At 37.7% G+C, this 22,390-nt stretch overlaps 1 protein-coding gene across 2 annotated transcripts in view; it reads left to right on the forward strand.

The window, feature by feature from the left end:
* stk32a (serine/threonine kinase 32A) overlaps positions 1–22,328 on the forward strand; it is a 73,949-nt gene extending 51,621 nt beyond the window's left edge. For both annotated transcript variants that reach the window (XM_087301947.1, XM_087301948.1), the window contains 7 exons: positions 5,283–5,372; positions 5,747–5,850; positions 9,580–9,696; positions 9,810–9,935; positions 11,839–11,967; positions 19,234–19,298; positions 21,639–22,328. In XM_087301947.1, the coding sequence (XP_087158073.1) occupies positions 5,283–5,372; positions 5,747–5,850; positions 9,580–9,696; positions 9,810–9,935; positions 11,839–11,967; positions 19,234–19,298; positions 21,639–21,744 (737 nt within the window). In that variant the 3' untranslated portion in view covers positions 21,745–22,328. The remainder of the gene's footprint in view (positions 1–5,282; positions 5,373–5,746; positions 5,851–9,579; positions 9,697–9,809; positions 9,936–11,838; positions 11,968–19,233; positions 19,299–21,638) is intronic.
* Positions 22,329–22,390: the final 62 nt, after the last annotated feature.

Genomic DNA, 22,390 nt, shown 5'->3' on the forward strand with positions numbered 1-22,390 from the left:
GGCTAGTAGAGAGTTGCAATAGTCCAGTCTGGACAGAACAAGAGCTTGAACAAGCAGTTGAGCTGCATGTTTTTTTTTCACACACACAGACTCTAGGGACACCAGAGACTTATTTTACATTGTGTAAAAAGGGGCATAATAGGCGTCCTTTAAATGCCTGCTGTTGACAAAGCCTAAGCCAAAACATCCATTAGCTTTTGAGTGAGAATCAGACAGAAATTTGGCTTGATGAGGCCATCTGCTCAGCTTTCAGAGACCAGCAGTGCTGTATATTTAACCCCTGGAGGGTGTCAGGAAAGTGCTGAGTCCTGCAGAGCTGCGTCTCCAGGAGGTGTTTCTCCACAGCTCAGTGGACATCGGGCTTTTCCTCCTGCAGGAATAAGAGCTGCATTACCTTCAATGGCCACTTAGCCTGGAGCCAAGACCACTTACACACACACACACACACTCAAAGCTCTCAATATCACTGCATTCACACACCTGACACAAACACAGCCAGGAAAAAAAGATAAGCAGGAAAAGTGCCGTTTCAGTTCGTTATTTGATTTATTTATTTCTTTTGAGATCGTTTAAATATAATTAAAATTCTGTTATTAATTACTCATTGCCATGTAAAAAAAAATCTCTGATGTCCCTAAAGTGTGTGTGGGAAGTTTCAGCTCAAAATACCACAGATAATGTTTTATAACTCTTTGAAACTGACCCTTTTTGATTCAAATTGTGCATTTTGGTGACTGTCGCTTTAAATTCAACTAAGATTGTGCTCTTTTTAAAAGAGGGCGGAGCTACAAACACCTGTGTTTTAGCATAGTGGCAGATTCCACATTTATAATCCTCTTAGTTGCTGGTCAAAACTCTGATGGTGGACTGCTGCTTCTCACCTAGGTCTGTTTATGCTAATGAGGCAGGGCGGAGCTACAAATGCCTGTGTGTCAGCATAGTGGCAGATTAAAAACAGCACTTATCTCTATGAAAAACTGAAAATGGGGAGAGAAGGGTCTCAGAAGAAGGCAGTTTATGGAGACTCCGGTGTTCAGTTGTGCATCTACTCCACGTTTTATATGCCTCATAGTTGATGACATTACCTTCAGCAGGTATATTATTTTTTTATTTAACCTATATAATTCAACCTGAAAAGACTCTCTGAGATTAAACATCTCCTTCACAGAAGTCCTGGCCAAAATGAGCAGCATAACAGCTTGATCCTAGATAGATAGATAGATAGATAGATAGATAGATAGATAGATAGATAGATAGATAGATAGATAGATAGATAGATGGATGGATGGATGGATGGATGGATGGATGGATGGATGGATGGATGGATGGATGGATGGATGGATGGATGGATGGATGGATGGATGGATAGATAGATAGATAGATAGATAGAAATGGGTAGATAGATAGATAGATAGATAGATAGATAGATAGATAGATAGATAGATAGATAGATAGATAGATAGAAATGGGTGGATAGATAGATAGATAGATAGATAGATAGATAGATAGATAGATAGATAGATAGATAGATAGATAGATAGATAGATAGATAGATAGATAGATAGATAGATAGATAGATAGATAGATAGACAGACAGATAGATAGATAGATAGATAGATAGATAGATAGATAGATAGATAGATAGATAGATAGATAGATAGATAGATAGATAGATAGATAGATAGAAATGGGTGGATAGATAGATAGATAGATAGATAGATAGATAGATAGATAGATAGATAGATAGATAGATAGATAGATAGATAGATAGATAGATAGATAGATAGATAGATAGATAGATAGATAGATAGATAGATAGATAGAAATGGGTAGATAGATAGATAGATAGATAGATAGATAGATAGATAGATAGATAGATAGATAGATAGATAGATAGATAGATAGATAGATAGATAGATAGATAGATAGATAGATAGATAGATAGATAGAAAGATAGATGGATAGATAGATAGATAGATAGATAGATAGATAGATAGATAGATAGATAGATAGATAGATAGATAGATAGATAGATAGATAGATAGATAGATAGATAGAAATGGGTAGATAGATAGATAGATAGATAGATAGATAGATAGATAGATAGATAGATAGATAGATAGATAGATAGATAGATAGATAGATAGATAGATAGATAGAAATGGGTGGATAGATAGATAGATAGATAGATAGATAGATAGATAGATAGATAGATAGATAGATAGATAGATAGATAGATAGATAGATAGATAGATAGATAGATAGATAGATAGATAGATAGATAGATAGATAGATAGAAATGGGTGGATAGATAGATAGATAGATAGATAGATAGATAGATAGATAGATAGATAGATAGATAGATAGATAGATAGATAGATAGATAGATAGATAGATAGATAGATAGATAGATAGATAGATAGATAGATAGATAGATAGAAATGGGTGGATAGATAGATAGATAGATAGATAGATAGATAGATAGATAGATAGATAGATAGATAGATAGATAGATAGATAGATAGATAGATAGATAGATAGATAGATAGATAGATAGATAGATAGATAGATGCTCTTGATCTTCTGTTTATCTGTGAGCAGTGTTGTCTGTAAACAGTGCAGAGGAGCTGCTTTACATTCAGATCAACACTGCACACTTCGCCAGCATCTACTCTCTCTGTGTGATATAGGGACACATATGCATATTCTTAGAGGAAAAGAATCCCATGTGTCTTTCCGTACTTATACACAGCATCTGCTCCAGTTCTCTCAGCCTGCGGGGATGGCAGATCTTTATCAAGGTGAACCGCTGACTTTGACCACTTCACTCTGCGGTCACCGAGTAGAAGAACTGACCCACACATCTGAGTAAAGAACAGTATTAGAGCAGAAAGGACTGAATACAGTTTGGAAGATGCATGATATTTATTTATCAATTTATTCTTAAATATATGGCTAATATTATGATAATATATTTGGTAAAATAAGCGTAATCTAGAGGCGCCTTATAAGCCACTTCTGATACAAAATGATCAACAGTCATTATTCGTAGTTCTTAAAACTTGGATAGACGACAAGACTTTTGTCAGGTAGTGTATATGTTTCTTTTATTTCTGGCCTGAACAATTAGGACAGCCAACAAAATCATAATAATTGATCATTACCTGCAGCAGTAACCATCGATCACCATTCGGTTCAGTGCCATTGTTTACGTTCTGCTCTTCAATATGGCCGACTGATCATGCGTCTTGAAAACACACAATTTATAGTTATATTTAGTGACTTTGTGAGTGACTGTTTGTTTTGTCGGGTCTTAAAAGTGTCAGAATGATTTGTGCTCCTGACGTCAACTCTCAGGACGGTTATAAAAATAGGTTTTTGTGAGGCCGTCAGCGGGTCGATGTTGTCAATGCATCATTTCCCTGCAGAGTAATTAGAAACAGGGCTCAGGTGATTGCCTTAAAAACAATCTCAATAGAAAACTAATAGCCATGGGCCAAGATGACTGCATGGATTAACCATTGTGTGCTGTTGGGGATGTTTTCATCCACTCTGGGGTGATTCTGAGTCCTAATTTGTCCACAACTTTCTCTGTGCTTCAGCAAATGGTGTGATAAATCTTGTTTTGACACGTATTGTGGGAAAATGCTTTAAAAATTCAACAGTACACTTAAATTGACTTCCCTTTCATTATGTTGGGGGCTGTTTTTACCCCTTTGACTTCTATTATAATCTCATTTTTGATTGCAAAGCCATGACAACAAATAATCATGCTTTCTTGATTGTTGCTGGTATTTCATGTTGGAAGAAGGTCAACTTTGACATGTTTACTGTTGATCATTAGCATAGTTTTTGGCTTAAAATGATGTTTATGTGGAGCATAATGTGTGTCTGTATGCAGTGTTGGGCAGTAGCGTCGTTACAAGTAGTGACGCTACTAGCTTAACTATATTTCTCAGTAGCTTGGCTATAGCGTCGCTACTTTCTAAATCAAATAGTTTTTGAGTAGCGAAGCTATATTATTAGTCAAGTAGCGCAGTAGCATCCACAAAGCTACATTTACCAATCGCGGATCAATAAGCGACATTCACAGAGCTGTGAGGCCGATGTTTGGCTGATGAAAGTAAATCTATGGCTGTTTCTCAATTCCAAGAACGCAGAGAACGGACTTGCGTTCTTGTGGAGACCGGTCTTGCCAGGTGTCCTCGGAAGAACGAACTCAGGAGACCGTGAGGGCAGAGAACACGTCCTTTGAGAAATGGGATGCTGCGTTCTTCCTGATGGTCATGTCACCTTATTATTTAAACATTACAGCATTCATCCCTGCTGAAAAATCCAGCTTAAACCAGCCTAAGCTGGTTGGCTGGTTTTAGCTGGTCGACCAGGCTGGTTTTAGAGGGGTTTTGGCCACTTCCAGGCTGGTTTCCAGCCATTTCCAGCCTGGTCTTAGCTGGTCAGGCTGGGAGATGACCAGCTAAAACCAGCTTGACCAGCCTAGCCAAGCTGGAAGTCCAGCCAAAACCAGCTATATCCAGCTTAAACCAGGCTGGTCAAGCTGGTTTTAGCTGGATTTGGCTGGTCATTTTCCAGCCTGACCAGCTAAGACCAGGCTGGAAATGGCTGGAAACCAGCCTGGAAGTGGCCAAAATCCCTCTAAAACCAGCCTGGTCGACCAGCTAAAACCAGCCAACCAGCTTAGGCTGGTTTAAGCTGGATTTTTCAGCAGGGATACAACGATTTATTGTTTCCCCCTCTTCAAAATATATACTTTGCATAAAAACATTATAAATATATGTTGCACAATATAAATAACACAAATTTTAATACCAATTTCAGCAAACAAACAACCATTAATGTGTTTATTCCTTTATTAAGATGTTTCATTTTGGGAAACTCCTGAGGTAAATATCTGTAAACTAATAAGTAATCTAGATAAAATGCTGCGCTTCCCACCTCCAGTCGCAATGACTTCTGGGACTTCCAGAGCGAGTTCGGTGCTCAAGTCTGCATCGGTGCGTCCTCGATATCAAGATCACATCTGGGAAGTTTCACGCGTCCTCCGTACTTGTGGTCTTGAGTATTGGAACTGAACTTAGGCAGCTGATGATGACGTTACACGAGAACACGAGAACGCAAGACCGCTAAAGAGCGCATATTGAGAAACAGCCTTATTCTACATCTTGTGTAAAGAGCATAATAGGACCTCTTTACAACCAGTAAAAGTAAAATGAATGTTTGATTCTCTTTTATTTATGCTTATATATTGTTTGTCTTCGTTGCAGGTCATGCACACCTGACAGATTTCAACATAGCTGCTATTGTGAAGGAAGACTTAAAAGCCACATCTATTGCAGGAACAAAGCCATATATGGGTGAGAGCTTTATTCTTCTCTTTAAAACTCTGACCTCTTATTAGATTTCTTTGTGTTTTCAGCACAACTTCAGTTAAAGGGTTATCATTATTTTATCCATCGTCCTTTCTATTTTAATCAAACTTAAAGAAATAATACTTTCTCCAAAAGGATAAACTAATAGCAAATACTGTGAATATGTCTCTATTAATCATCACTTATTAAATATATAAAAAAGAATACATATTTCACAGGAAAACAAATAATTCTGGTTACAATACTGTAATATTTAATTTGAAATTGCCACAGATATGTTAGTATCAGTGCAACATGTGAGATGTTCAATTAACTGTACTTTAGACATCATCTTAACGCTGTCTTTTGCATTGCTGTAGCCCCAGAACTCTTCCAGCTGGTGGAGGGCACACATCCAGGCTACTCTTTCACTGTGGACTGGTGGTCTTTAGGGATTACTGCGTATGAGCTTCTCCGTGGACAGGTGAGGGACTCTTAAACAATAACTTATACAGAATTAAAGCCACTTTTACACTTTCAGGCCAAACTGTACCTGGTGTTTAACATTACAATTAGGCTTTATTTGGAACAGTGAGTAATGAGGGTGTCATTTTGTGAGGGTGTCATTTTAGAGCCCAACCAATATATTTAGTAAATTGTAAATTTCTTTGTAAAAAAAATCGGCCGATATAGGCCTGTTGCTAACATTGTTATTGGCGAAACACACAGAGATTTTTTCTCTTTTCTCTTATTTCTTTCTCTTCTCTCTATATATATATATGTGTGTGTGTATATTTATGTGTGTGTATATATATTTATACAACAGTTCTGTCTGGTTCTTAATTCTGATTGGCTGATAGCCGTGCGATTTTTTGCTACTAACATTACACAAAGGCCTTTTCACCTCTGTGTATTACTCTGCCCACATACAGCAAGCAAAAAGTAGTTTGACAAATATTACAGTTGTTAGACATCAAAAATGTACTTTTGAGGTTTATTTAGTGGAGAATGTAGTTGTTTAGATTGCAACTATGCCGTTTATCTGTAAGAATAGTGCCTATTTTAAAATATTTACAATTTCTGAGAGCTCGTCGGCAGCCAAAGACGGTTGACATTGTCTATCCACAAGATGGCGCCAGAACCGCATTATAAGCCCTTGCCCAGTGTGTTCTCTTGAGTGCGAATAAAAAGCTGAAAAACGGAAGCTTCGTGGTTTTTAAGGTGGACCGGATAGAGTCAGTAAGAAGCTGCAAATAAGAAGCTGCATTCAGCCTCGTCCCTCCTTATCGCAAACACAACAGCAGTCTGGTGAGAAATCTCTGTAGACGGATGGCATTTCATGTCACGGTCAGCCGTATAATCTTAAAATGTGAAATCTAAAAATTTACTGTTTTGTCATCACCTTAAGGGGTCACACACCAGCTTCTCATTACGCTATAGAGAGTCATTCAAACACTAGCTCTAAAGTGGTGAATTAGTAACGGCTTCTGCTGTTCTGACGTCAGCTGCAGATGTGAATGAATGGCGGAAGAAAGTAGTTCCTAATACAAAAGGGTTTTAGACTCTCTGTGTTTGATTTTCTTTTTTATGTACAAGATTGTGCAGTCAAACTGTTGTATAAACGCAATATCACATATTGCTCATATATATATATATATATATATATATATATATATATATATACACATGAGCTGCAGTGTGATATGGCTGTATATCGGCACTGATGGGATGCATGTGTTGGTTTGAGGGCGCAATCCCAGTGCCTTAGTTACCCACCAGTGACAATATAAAGCCATAGCGCACTGCTACTAGTGTGAGATTGCGTTTATACAACAGTTCGACGGATGTGTGTATAAAAAAGTCAAACATAGAGTGTCGTAAAAATACTTTTGTAAGAGGAACTACTGTCTTCCGCCATTCATATGCATCTGCAGCTGACGGTCAGAACAGCAGAAACCATTGCCTGTTGTCCAACTTCAAGGATGAAGATGCTGTAGGAGTGTTGGTATTGCAGAATATTGCATGACTATCAGCCAATTAGATTTGAGAACCAAACAGAATTGTTGTTGTGTGTGTGTGTGTGTGTGTGTGTGTGTGTGTGTGTGTGTGTGTGTGTGTGTGTGTGTGTGTATATATATATATATGTATGTATATGTATATATATATATGACTCAGACCTAAGTCTGACTGCACCCCTTTTGGATTTGGATTTTGACTTGGACTTGACTGGTTAAGAACTTGGTCTTGACTTGGACAACAAGGTGGACTAGACCCCAACACCAACAAATATCTAAAAATCCCTAAATTGTTTTCTTGTTTGGTTTCCAGAAATAATATGTCATATTAAAGTAAGTTTTTCCTTAAAACAAGCAAAATAATCTTCCATTATTAAATGTGTTTAAATACATTTAAATAAATATATTTAGCTTGTTGTATGATCATTATTAAGCAGTTTAAAAGTCAAAATTTATGTTCCTACACAGACAACAGTAGGGCGAAAAATTTTGACTTCAACTGTATGCACAAATCATTTGAGCTATGTGTCACATGATAACCTTACTTTATGCATCGTCATGAGAACTTTAAAGCAAGGCATAAACAAAGGTCACAGTAAAAAATAATAATAATGCAGGGGTTGTCAGCGGGAGCATTTAAACTTGCAAAGGGTTAAAACTCATTATGTGCTGCTAAGAATCAGCAGACTAGAAATATAAAAGTTCCATCAGCTCCTTTTACACTTACAGTCTGTACTGGTAAATGAACCATGCAAACTGAGCAAACAGACCAGAGATAGTTTCAATTGAACCAAACCTGCCAAGTGTGAACACACCATTAGTGCGGTTCATTTGATATAAACTCGAGCATCCAAACCCTGTTGTGTGCCAAACAAGCAAACCCAGACTGATGAAGAGCTGACCTTGCTCTTTTTTCAGTCTAGCTAAGATGAATCTTAACTGAAATGTGAACACAATAGACCCAAACAAACCAAAAACAGCTTTTTTTTTTTTTTTTTTTTTTTGAGCGAGATGCTAATGGTCTAATCTGGTTCAATGATTTATGCTAAGCTAAAACTCAACAGTGTGCCTGAAGTCTCACTTTTTAGACTTGTCTATTTGTGAGTTGTATGTGTATTTTTTAATCGGTTTTATACACTCATCAGCCATTTTATTACGTACACCTTACTAGTCCCGAGTTGGACCCCCTTTTGCCTTCAGAACTGCTTTAATCTTTCGTGGCATAGATTCAACAAGGTACTGGAAATATTCCTCAGAGATTTTTCTCCATATTGACATGATAGCATCACACAGTTGCTGCAGATTTGTCGGCTGCACATCCATGATGCCAATCTCCTGTTCCATCTCATCCCAAAGGTGCTCTATTGGATTGAGTTCTGGTGACTGTGGAGGCCATTTGAGTACAGTGAACTGATTGTCATGTTCAAGAAACCAGTCTGAGATGATTCACGCTTTATGACATGGTGCGTTATCCTGCTGGAAGTAACCATCAGAAGATGGAGACACTGTGCTCATAAAGGGATGCTCAATTGGTACTAATGGACCCAAATTGTGCCAAGAAAATCTCCCCCACACCATTACACCACCACCAGCAGCCTGAACTGTTGATACAAGGCAGGATGGATTCATGCATGAAAGATGGTTGTGCATGAAAATCCCAGTAGATCAGCATTTTCTGAAATACTCAGAACAGCCCGTCTGGCAACCAAGCCACATTCGAAGTCACCTAAATCCCCTTTCTTCCCCATTTTGATGCTCGGTTTGAGCTGCAGCAGATCGTCTTGACCATGTCTACATGCCTAAATGCATTGAGTTTTTGCCATGTGATTGGTTGATTAGAAATTTGCATTAACAAGCAGTTGAACAGGTGTACCTAATAAAGTGGCCAGTGAGTGTATTACACTATGTATAAAATGTTTCTGACTTGTTTAATTTTATATATATTATATATTTATAATATTTTATATTAATCATTTATAAAAATTATATATGTTTAATTTGAACTCTAATGGAGTTGTAAAATAAATTTTTTAAAGTGCACTGTTTCTTAAAGGTAATTTGGAACTCATATAAGTTTATCTATAGATTATTATATAATATATTAAATATATTCATATATTTTCATACTATCAAGTGTCAATGGTACTTACAAGTAAAAGTGCTGTTGCTTTTCAATATGGTTTGGATTTCCTCCTTAGAGGCCGTACATCATGCGCACCAACACACCAGCCAATGAGATCCTGCAGACGTTCCACAAAGCACAGCCCTGCTACCCTGCGGCCTGGTCTTCAGGGATCAAATCCCTCCTAAATATGGTAACATTAATCATACGAGCGTAAATGTACTCACACTTTATTCTTTTATTAATTGACTCGAGCGTGATCGAACACCACAGGCGTTGAAGTTTGTTTTTGTCCCCTGCTCTCAGCTGTTGTGTGTGGATGCTCAGAAGAGGATTTCCAGTCTCTCGGAGCTCCAGGATCTGGAATATCTCTCGGATGTCAACTGGGATGCTGTGCTCAGCAAACAAATCCCTCCTGGATTCCTCCCTAATGTAAGTGTAGGAAACACACACTCACACTGCAAATAAAGAGATGCGCATGCTGACACGGATATACTTTAAAATTAGGGTTTACTGGATGTGTACTGTAGAGACTGATTGTTTTATTGTAAATAAGAAACAATGAGCACGTTTACATGGACACCAGTAATCCGATTTTAATACGATTAAGACAATACTTTAATTAAGAGTCTATGTAAACAGCAATTTTTGGGATTAATTTAATCGAACTAAACAGAAATACAATTAAGACATGATTTTAGAGCCATTATTGAAGTGCAGTACAGACATGTAAACACCGCAATCAAACTATTACCACAGTGTAGGATTTTTACTGCATTTTGCGACAGGATAGTTCACACACACACTGATGTTTGACAATATTCTCTGCACATATCAGTAAAGAGTCAGTGAAGAACCACAGGGATACACATTGCTAAAAAAAACTTAATGTTAGCTCCACATCTAACGATCAGGCACCTGTAGAGTTTATGCGGATTAATAACCCCGGATAAATAGAGGGAACAAGCCGAAAAGAAAATGAATGAATGAATGAATGTATGAGTTTATTAAGCAAACATATCGTAACTGTATATACAGTGTAGCAACTCCAGCAATAGCTACTTAATAAACCATAAAAAAACCTCAACAGGTTCATAACAACTAGGTAATTAAAATATAAAAATTGCTTACACAACCAGAGCATTTTTGCAGGTGAAGCTACTTCGATTTACGTTACGCTTGGCAGGCCTTGTTCAGATTCATGATAATTAGTCTGGATTGAGCACTTTTGAAGCTGTGAATCTTGGGAATGTCCATCAGCTGAACCCTGGAAAAACATTCATTGGGAACGATCCTTTTGATGTGGTTACTATTGAAGATCTGACAGCTGAAAGTGGGTTTATGCTGTTTGAAATGCTCTGCAAAACTGCTGGATTCTGAAACTGCCTCAACAAAAAGAGCAGTGAGATTTGAGAAAAGATCAGGCCATATAACACTTGCTCATCATATCTAATATGATGAAATTAAGTCATTTTGCAGTGGGATTTTATTAAATAACTTTTATGCGAGATTTAGTCCTAATTATACCTGTTTTTAATCCCTTTTTTTTCATTTTTGAACACTGTCCTAATTTCTTTATGTTATTTAACTTTTAAAAATGAGGTCAGGGTTTTTTTGTGGTTGTTTAAATGCATTCGACCACATGAGTATCTACGATAGACTGTAAAAAAATATGGACGTAGTGTCCATATTTTTGTGAGAAATTTGAGAGTTTTGGAGCCAGCCCCCAGTGGCCAGTCGAGGAATTGCAGTTTCAGTCATATCCGTATCAGATTAATGAAGATGCATGATAATAACAAGTGTAAATAGAGTCTTTGGTGTTGAAATATACTTTTCGAAACCAGAAATGGGCAAAGAGGTGGGCCATGGGTGGAGCTAGAGATGCCTGATTGCATTCAGCTTAGATTTTTTTCACTTCATTAAATACGACTTGTTTGTGTTCTGACCACATGTGCATGGTTATACTATATCAATAATGTGTTTAAAGGCTTAACTAGGTTAATTAGTTTAACTAGGAAAGTGAGGGTAATTAGGCAAATCAATGTATAATGACGGTTTGTTCTGTAGACAGTTGAAAAATAAATATTATGACGCGGCTAATAATATTATCCTTAAAATGTGAAAAAAAAAATCTAAACTACTTTTATTCTAGCCGAAATAAAACAAATAAGACTTTTTCCAGTAGAAAAAAAAATATTATAGGAAATACTGTGATTCGTTGCCCTGTTAAATATCATTAGGGAAATATTTGAAAAAGAAAAAAAAAGTCACAGCAAGATGAATAATTTTGACTTCAGCTGTTTATGTATATAAATGAGTGTTTGTATGATGTCAGAGGCGGCGTCTGAACTGTGACCCCACATTTGAGCTGGAGGAGATGATCCTGGAGTCCAAACCACTGCACAAGAAGAAGAAGAGGCTGGCGAGGAAGACCAGGGAGAACGGCTCGGATGGATCTCCTCAGGTACAGACTCTATTAAAGTAAACATCTCTGGAGTCTTTAAAAAATAACTTATTAAATTAGGGATGAAATACATCTAAGAGGTTGTTATTGGCATCCCGACGCAAAGCGGAGCACTGTTGTATAAGACTGAAGGGTTTTTATCAAACAACCGTCCTGGATGTACTTTTTTCTTCTTATTACACAGCCACTTGCCACAGATTTGACACAAAACATTGTTCTGAGCCATAATATATTAATAATTCGTTAATTAAACTTGACAGAAACGAAAACAGCTGATGGAGTATACACTAATCTGTACATTATTCAGTCACAAGATGACGCCAGATAGTCAAAAATGAAAAGTTGACAGAAACTAAAACAGCTGATGCAGTATACACACACAGTCACAAGATGGTGCAAAACAGTTAAAAACCACGTCCACAGAGACAAACAGATACATATGAATGTGGATGTACAGTAAGTATACAGATTTGAATGTATTCACTGATAGTCAAGATGATTCAAAGTTCCCGGATGAGCCTGTGGTATTCAGCGATTGTTATCTTGGAATAACATAACTTGGAATGTCGCCACTGACCAATCAGAATCAAGTATTCCTTACAGCCGTGTAATAACAGCTAGGTAAACGATTTTAAGGGCCCACGTCGTTTTGGCGGCTCCAGAGATACTATAAGGGATCCCCATGCTCTTCACTTTCGTCCGTGTCACTAAACCCAACCCCTTTCAAGACCTAACCACCACCCCCCCCCACCCCCCCACCTTCCTTCACTTTCATCTGCGTCCGCCTCCTAGACATAACCAACCAACATGCTTACGCCCCATTTACACAGGACGTCAGCGTCAATGCTTCACTTTGAATGGGTGACGTCAGGCGTTGCCGAATTGCATTGTGGATCCGTCTGCGCCGCTTCAGAGGCGTTGCTTGCTGCAGAAGTTGGTACTAGCTTAACTTTTCAAGCGCCAACGGAAGCGTCAGCCAATCAGATTGCTGTATGCAAATACACCAGCTAGACAGTGGCCTATTGCTTACTGAATTTCATTGGCTGACGCTGCTATGACGAATGCTTCAGCCCCAACTTCAGACACGCCTTCAGTCAAGCGTTGACGCTGAAGCCCCGTGTGAATGGGCACCCCCACCAACCACCAACCACAACCACCCACCACACCCCGCGCGCTCTTCATCCGCAACATCCCCACATTTGGTTATATCGGTCAACATTTATCTGTTGTTGGTATGTGAGTTTTTCTAATGTAAACAGTCAAAACTATTTTACTCGTGTTACACTACGAACACATTTAACCCAACTCCTAGCATTAAGCCCAACCATTTTTAATATAAAACACAGGATATGCAGGCGGATACAACTGCAGTTGCAGTTTATTGAAAAGATGAATGCTATGGGCACTTTCTGTGTCTCGAGAAATATCGCGTCATTATAATGTTCTGGAGCTCTGGTTATTGGATATCAGTGAGCGGGAGCACGATCGTTTCCCACAAACGAAACTTTATAAATTACTCCATTCTTCACATAAATACAGCATATAGCTTCACAGGACTTAGAATACAACTTGACTTGTTTGCATCGCTTTTATATCCTTTTGATGTGGTTACTATTGAAGATCTGACAGCTGAAAGTGGGTTTATGCTGTTTGAAATGCTCTGCAAAACTGCTGGATTCTGAAACTGCCTCAACAAAAAGAGCAGTGAGATTTGAGAAAAGATCAGGCCATATAACACTTGCCTGTTAGGGCATATCTAATATGATGACATTTAGTAATTTTGCAGTGGGATTTTATTAAATAGCTTTTATGAGAGATTTAGTCCTAATTATACCTGTTTTTAATCACTTTTTTTTGCATTTTTGACCACTGTCCTAATTTCTTTGTTATTTAACTTTTAAAAATGAGGTCAGGTTTTTTTTTTTTTGTGGTTGTTTAAATGCATTCGACCACATGAGTATCTACCATAGACTGTAAAAAAATATGGACGTAGTGTCCATATTTTTTGTGAGAAATTTGCTCTGTTTTGAAGCCAGTCCCCAGTGGCCAGTCGATGAATTGCAGTTTCAGTCATATCCCTATTAAATTAATGAAGATGCATGATAATAACAAGTTTTTGCAATAAATACACATTACTTCTCTTTTATTTGCCTTCTGCTTATTTACGTTGTTGGGAAGTGGGTAGGTTTAGGGTAGGCCCTTTAAAATATTTCTGAAAGTATGCATTTTTCTAACATTTTCAAGTTCATGCAAACTATTTAATGGAATACATATTGTGAATGACTAAAAGCATAAGAGAACCCGACGCATTATAAAACAAAACTGGACTGAGTGTCAACAGGTGATGAGTCTGTTGTGAGAATGTGTTGCAATTTAGGTAAAAAAAAGGCAAGAGCTTCAGGCAGTTTAATAGTAAAAGAACCTAAATGTATCCATTCATGGTTTATACTGACGAGATACGCTAAAAGAATACATCGACGGAGTTTAGGTTATTGTTGTGAAGCAGTGGAGATCAATAACGCATGACCTACTGTAATACAGTATCCCGCCTCTCTGTATTTCTACTTCAGACTTCCTCCCACTAACTCCATCTGTCCTCAAACCTCTCAGGTCTGTCCTCCCACTGAAGTTGGTAATGTATGGAGGAATGAGCTCCATCCAATCACAGATAAATGCAGCGGAAAATTGAACTCTTGTTGTGAGAACAAAATAAAGCAAAGCATCCCAACAGCCTGCATCCCCTCCTTCCCTCTCTTTCTTGCTGTAGTTCATCTCCTCTTTTCCTTCAGTCTGAGTTCACTAATCATCAGCGCTGCTTATTAGGAGTGTCACGTAGCTAAAACCGTTCCGCTGAGCTGCTCTCAGACTAATGTAGACAATTAAAGCTTGGTGCTAAATATGTTTGTTCACTCGAAAATTAAAAATCTGTTATTTACTCAGTGTTTTGCCAATACAAATAACAGCATGTCATCCTTTCTTCTGAGAAACAGTGACATGAAGCTTTCAGAGTCCAGTCAATCAATTAATCAATCAGTTGGCCAACCGATCAATCCACCAGACATCCAACCAATCAATATCCAACCGACCAATCAACCAATCAACTAACCAACCACCCATTAAACCATTCAATCAATCAACAAACCAACTAACCAGTCAGTCAGTCAGTCAGTCAACCAACTGACCAATTAACCAATCAACTAATCATCTGATAAATCAACCAACCAACCAACCAACCAACCATCATCCAATCAATTAACCAAACAATCAATCAACTAACCATGCAGGCAGTCAACCAACAAACCAACCAACCGACCAATCAACTAACCCACCAATCAATCAATCAATCAATCAATCAATCAATCAATCAATCAATCAATCAATCAATCAATCAATCAATCAATCAATCAATCAATCAATCAATCAATCAATCAATCAATCAATCAATCAATCAATCAATCAATCAATCAACTTACCAATTAGTCAGTTAGTCAATTAACCGACTGACCAATCAACCAACCAACCAACCATCATCCAATCAATTAACCAACCAATCAATCAACTAACCATGCAGGCAGTCAACCAACAAACCAACCGACCAATCAACTAACCCACCAATCAATCAATCAATCAATCAATCAATCAATCAATCAATCAATCAATCAACCAACCAACTAACCGACCAATCAATCAATCAATCAACCAATAGATAAACCAATAAATCAATTAATCAATCAACTAACCAACCGACCAACCAACCAACCAATTAATCAATCAACTAACCAATTAGTCAGTCAACCAACCAACCAGTCAGTCAGTCAGTCAATTAACCGACTGACCAATCAACCAACTGACCAATCAACCAATCAACTAACCGACAGACCAATCAATTAATCAACCAACCAGTCAGTCAGTTAACTAACAAATCAATCAACCAATCAACTGACGAATCAGTCAGTCAGTCAACTAATAAATTATTCAATCAACCAACCAACAAGCCAGTCAGTCAGTTAGTCAACCAACCGATCAATCCACCAATCAGCTAACCAACCGATCAATCCATCAATCTTCTAACTAACCAAGCACTCAACCAATCAATCAATTAATTATTTAACCAATTAGTCAACCAATCAATCAATCAAACAAGTAATCATTTAACCAACTAACCAATCAGTAACTCCAGCCGACCAATCAACCAATCAAATAACCGACCAATCAACCAATCAATCATTCAATCAATCAACTTACCAGTAAATCAGTCAGTCAGTCCACCACCAGACCAACCAACCAACCAACCAACCAACCAATCAATCTACTTACCAATCAGTCAGGCAACCAACCACATACAAACCAGTCAGTCAGTCAGTCAGTCAACCAACCGATCAATCCACCAATCACTTAACCAACCCATAAATCCATCAATCTGCTAATCAACCGAGCAATCAATCATTTAACTAACCAATCAGTCAGTCAGTCAACCAATCAATCAATCAACCAATCAAACAACCAACTAATCAATTAATCAATCAATTAACTTATCAATCAATCAACTAACTCATAAATTGAATCTTTTTTTGTATATAAAATCCCTTTTGTCAATGTTATTTAATGCAGACACCAAAATGTTGACATCTCATGTTTGACCGCCATACAAACAAACTCAATAAATGCAGAACCTAAAATCTAAAATACTGGAAAGATTCAAGACATATGGGAAAACTCATAAATTCTTCTGCCTTTTGTGAGTCCAAAAAAACGTGCCCTGCAAAACAATAATAAAAAAATGCTTTATTACTTAGATTTTTTGTGTGGTTTCTAGTCCAAATATTCCTAAATTCTTAAACCTTAAACATGTTCTAGACAAGCAAAATATATCGTCTTGTTTTAAAAAATAATACGTCAAAATTAAGGGAATTTTTCCCCCAAAACAAATAATCTGCCAATGGAGAAAGTACAATAATCTTATGTCAAAATGAAAAACTAGATTATTTTGCTCACCCCATTGGCAGATTATTTTGCTTGTTTTACTCAAAAACTCACTCAATTTCGGCATATTATTTACAAAACCAGTTTTGCTTGTCTATAAAATGCTTCTTGATTTAAGAATTTTTGGATATTTAGACCAAAAATCACGATTTTTGCAGTGTGGCTTTACTTCCTTCCTGCCCCCCAAAGAGATTTGGCATGTTTTAACCTTGATTCCTAGATGATCTGATCTTTTCAGGAATTGTCTTGTTTTTAAATAACCTGCCATTAAAAGATAAATCACAAAACACCATATGTGTTTGCTGAGTAAATAATGACATTGTTTTTGTGCGTTCAGCAGCAGCTAGAGATTGCATTTCAAAGAGCTCTCTTCATTGGGTGGAGTGTGGATGATTGTAGCGCACTGAGCATCAGTCAGGCTTACTGAAGGAAATCCCTGCGCTTGCCTGGAGCTGCATGGCTGGGGTTTCTGGAGTAAGCACTAAACACTCGACACCTGCTGACGTCTCTCATCACGCACAAAGTCATGACTGCACACATTTACACAGGCAGAAGCTACTACTCTTGGCTTTTTGCTTCGCATTACTTCACATTTTGTGTCGCAGGGTGAATTTGGGCCAGATTGTGGATTATTCAGGCCAAGGTTAAGAGGAGAACAGCGGCGCATCGTCAAATTGTGGATTGAGCAGGTGGGGGAACAGGGGATGCTGAACTAACACCCTTTGAGGAGAGATTTGCCTCAGTTGTGGGCGACACACAAGTTTAGAGTTGATTTGAATATTTTATCTCAAATGGTGTCAGAGTAATGGGTCCGACATGCTACCCGAGGATGTAGAGGTGTTGCGCACGAAAGTAGAGAAGGGGGGAGGGGGGGTTGGATAGAGGAGAGGTGTCGTGGATGTAAGTTAAGAGGCGGTGCGGGGGTCGGTTGTCGCAGACGAAAGTAAAAAGGGTTGGGGAATCGCAGAACAAATTGAAAGTGATCAATGGACAGGGGAGGTGAGCGGGTGAGGAGTATACCTGTCAACCCTCCCGTTTTTCCCGAGATTCTCCCGTATTTTACAGTTCTACCTCGCTATCATCCAGTAAAGGTATTTTTCCGTATTTCTCCCGTATTTTCAGTCTTTATCTTAAGGGTGGCAGGAAACATTAAAAAGCCGAGCCTCCCTATACGCAACCCATACCACCAAACCACCAGGGGCCGCCCCTCGCTCTTAAATGTGAGTCTGTTCTGTGCTTTCGATTTGTTTAGGCAAGAAAACACTTTGAAATAATTATAAAAACAGCACGATTCCCCTTCCTTTTCAGTACAGGTGCTGTCAACCCTCCTATGCAATCCTCAAAACAGTTATATAGCGGTGCGCGACTGTCAGCTGACGCGCTCCATAGTGATAAACAGACGCTGGCTGCGTCCGAAACCGCCTACTACTTAGTAGGTACTGCATTTGAATGTAAACGTACTACTTGGGCGTTAGAAAAGTACGTTCTATACACTATGAACATAAAAAGTATGAATGGAATTCGTACGTACTACATCCGCCATTTTGTCATGGTCACGTGACCTACCTGCGTCAATTGCGTCGCTTTCCATTCATGAATTCGCTCGCGGGGCATCATGGAATAACACAGCATGCATGGGATGCGCACTCCAGAATCTCGCCGGAAGTAGTAAGTCATCCGGGTACTTCTCGCATACTGATTTTCGAATTCTATGAATTCGGGCATACTACTCGGCTCGCATACTGATTTTAGCGTACTACATAGTGTGGAAGTATGCGGTTTCGAACAAAGCCGCTGTTTCCTAAACGGATTCTGTACTCGCGATTTGAAGCGGAACGAAAGTCTGACTTTTGGGTGCGTGTTTAAAAGACAGATGCAAGATGATGCAAGTTTTGCACGATTCATACGCTTAACGTGCGTTTCGAAAATCTAACTTCAGTGGACATTGGTAACGCGTTAGCAATCAAGAGCTTTCTCTTGTAGGGGCGTGCTTATGACGTAACGCTTGTTGTTGGTGTCCCGACTGGGGAAATCCACCTACAGACACTAGAAACAGTTGATCAAACTGAGCTAAGTCAGAAGCACTGCTGAAAGCCTCCATCATTAAGGTACAGTTTCTGGAGGAGTTTATGAGCTCACAGAGCTGGATGCACCTCTGAAAGGATCTAGTGGACTCAGACACGGCTCCAAATGAATCAAGGCTTTTTTTCAGACTTTCAGAAGCTGTCATTTGCTGATACTTAATGTGACACTTTATTTTTTTCTCTCTTTTGTTTTGTACAGAACGGGCATATCCAGCAGCGCTTAGAGACTGTCCAAAGAGATTTCATCGTCTTCAACAGAGAAAAGTAAGAACACTTAATCAGCTTCTAAATCTGAAAGCGAGTGTGATTTTAGGCTTTAATTTGTATGCATTTACATCAAATGCATTTAATTTGTATGCATTTGATGTATATAATATGCTAAATATGACATATCGCCTGTATTTCTGAGGTAATCTGCCTTGTTTTTTAACTGTGCAGAGGTGTAGCTGCTTTACTGGGCCTAATACGCTATTGTGTTTCAATACTGCTCATTTTGGGGGTACTTGGAGAGACTATTTTTTTCTGAAGTAGTATTGGATTAAAAAAAGTTTGAGAAGCACTGATCTAGATTAATCTCGATTAAAATGGCTCATTTGAATTTGTACAAAGGTATTCGGAATATGTGTGCTACAATAAGTCTTTAAGAAAGGGTTTCTCAAGCCAGGTGCCGCATTAGACCAGGGGTTTATCTCCTGTTTCCAAAATGCATCACACACTGCTTGAGAAACTGTTCTACTGTGATAATTGAAGATGAAAATAAATGATGTTCAATAAGATGTACTTGTAATTACTAACTGTTTATTCAGTTAAATATGAACGTTGAACTGTAGGCCTACATAAGCTCCAAACAGCCATTTTTGATCACCTTAATCTGACTAAAGTCATAACTGAACTAAACAGAAATGGAGGTAAGACATGTGGAGTATGCAGATATTTGTGGCATTACTGAAGTAAACACTGCAGTCAAACTATAAATTCGCTATATTTTCCAACAAGATCCACACATGCGGACACAGACGCACACACGCAGACATACACACACACACACATCGCGAAATGAGGAAGTTTTTTTTTCTTTCCAGTTGGCGTGCGTTATTAAATTCCATAACACTCTCACCAGTCCTTACTCCTTATTTGCGTCTAACACCCCAGTTTGTCACGGGGGCATAAATGAAATGTTCATTAAGTTAGTTAAAATGAAACTTCCAACCTGCAGTTAAAGTCAGGCATCCTGCTGATTTGATTCAGAGGGCACTTTTTTGTCAGACGGCTCACTAGTCAGCTATACATCCGCACTAAAATATCAAGGTGAAAGTCATCATAGCTTGCGTAGAATAGACCCAGCTCCCAACCCAACTTTGTAGATTAACGGCGATATTTTTTGTGTTGCGCGATAAGAGTCTCGCGGTAACGCAGCATTTTAATGCCGATAACAGCCCACCACTAAAATTGTGTATATATATATATATATATATATATATATATATATATATATATATATATATATATATATATATATATATATATATATATATATATATATATAGTGGTGTAATATATATATATATATATATATATATATATATATATATATATATATATATATATATATATATATATAAACATCAACTTTTATTCCAGGTATTTTAGTACACTCTAAAAAATAACTCAAGAGATCTGTCACCACTACATAGTTTAATACATTATTGTAACTTAAAAATTCTAAAATGCTGATTAGATTTAAACTTTTAAGTTGCCAGAATAATTTTATGAAGTTTTCAAAACAGGAAAATATTGATAATTACATCAACTAAAAATGCAGCTAATTTAAAGGTAAATATATCTGTCAGTTACTTTAAAACAATATTTAACTTGTAGTAACCCAAAGAAATTGGGTTTATAAGTCACACGAATGGAGTTGTTTGTATTTTTAAGTCCACCCACTGATGTTTTTTGTTATTTTTTTATACTTATAATATGGCACAGTACATCGTTTTTTTGTTTTGTTTTGTAAAACAATGAAAGCCTGTGGTTTAATACAAATAAAAAATTACCGTAAAAACAAAACTGTTTTTGTTAAATGTGTTTCTTACAGGCCTGAACAGTTCATTTAAAAACAAACAAAAAGTTTTTTACCAATTTCGGTAATTAGAGGTTCTAAACTTGGAAAATGTCCATGTAATTAAGTACAAAACACAGGATTTGTTTTCTATTTTAATTTTAAAAACTAATTGAAACAACTTATTTTTTAAATACTTGCTATATAAAAAAAACCTGATTAAAGAGGAAAAGATTTGGCTAACATAATAAAGTTTGTTGTCTGGACTTCATTTTGTTAGATTTTGTCGTAACTTCAATATATTAATGCAAACTGTTGCGTTATTTTTATTTTTTTTTGTCTTAACAATATTTTTTTAGAGTGTAGACATTTATGTACATGTAAAACTTATAAACCACTATAAATGAGTGCTTTGACAGTGAGATATTTTCTGTATTGAACTTACCATCATATTTACTGTTTGAGCTTTAGTTTTAATGCTCTTATGTTGTACTTCCTTGACTAGATTCCTTGACTAGATGTGTTCTCCTTTCTCTGTTTTGGAGGTTGAGGAAAACCAGAGCAGATACCGAGACCAACAACCTCAGCACAGAAGAGACAAGCAAAGCCATTCAAGATGGACAGAACAACAATGTACAGCTTAACAGTTAGCATTTAGCCCGATCATCCTTTTCAATCAACGCTTTCAGCAAAGCAATCGCCACCGCAGTTTCCAGCAGAATGCATGAGAACATCCATTCAGGACAGACTGGAGCATCTGAATGGACGCTTCCACCTCGTGTGACCCTCTGCATTAAAACTGATGGTGTGCGGTGGTTTAGTGAACACCGCACATGCAGAAATAACTGAATGATGATGCTCTCTGGACCTGGCTGTGAAATGTGTGCCTTACTAGCGAATGGATTTCCCTAATGCGTCTGGAGGCACATGGAGATTTACTGCTGTCTGATTCAGCGAGCGATCAGACTCCGAGCCGTTCGCCGGGATTTATACAGCTGCTCTTGTTGCAGAGAACACAAACATATTTAGTTCAGCTCATTACGCCTACCGTATGTGATTAATACAGTGTGAATCTTTACAGAGCTGCAAAAAAAACATCCTGTCATTAATGCCGTAGAGGAGATTATTTGGCCTTTCTAGATCTTTTGGTTTTGGATTCGTTGCTGGATCCCTGAACAAGATATTGATCACACTGTACAGATGAAATAATAATAATAAAGAGTTTAATAGCAGCATCTGACAAGTCTGATTGAGGTTGTGCATGGCTGAGGTAGACTGGCTCATCTGTAAAGCCAGA

This window comes from Danio rerio, chromosome 21 (genome assembly GCF_052040795.2).
Source record: "Danio rerio strain M-AB ecotype USA chromosome 21, GRCz13ab, whole genome shotgun sequence".
Taxonomy (NCBI): domain Eukaryota; kingdom Metazoa; phylum Chordata; class Actinopteri; order Cypriniformes; family Danionidae; genus Danio; species Danio rerio.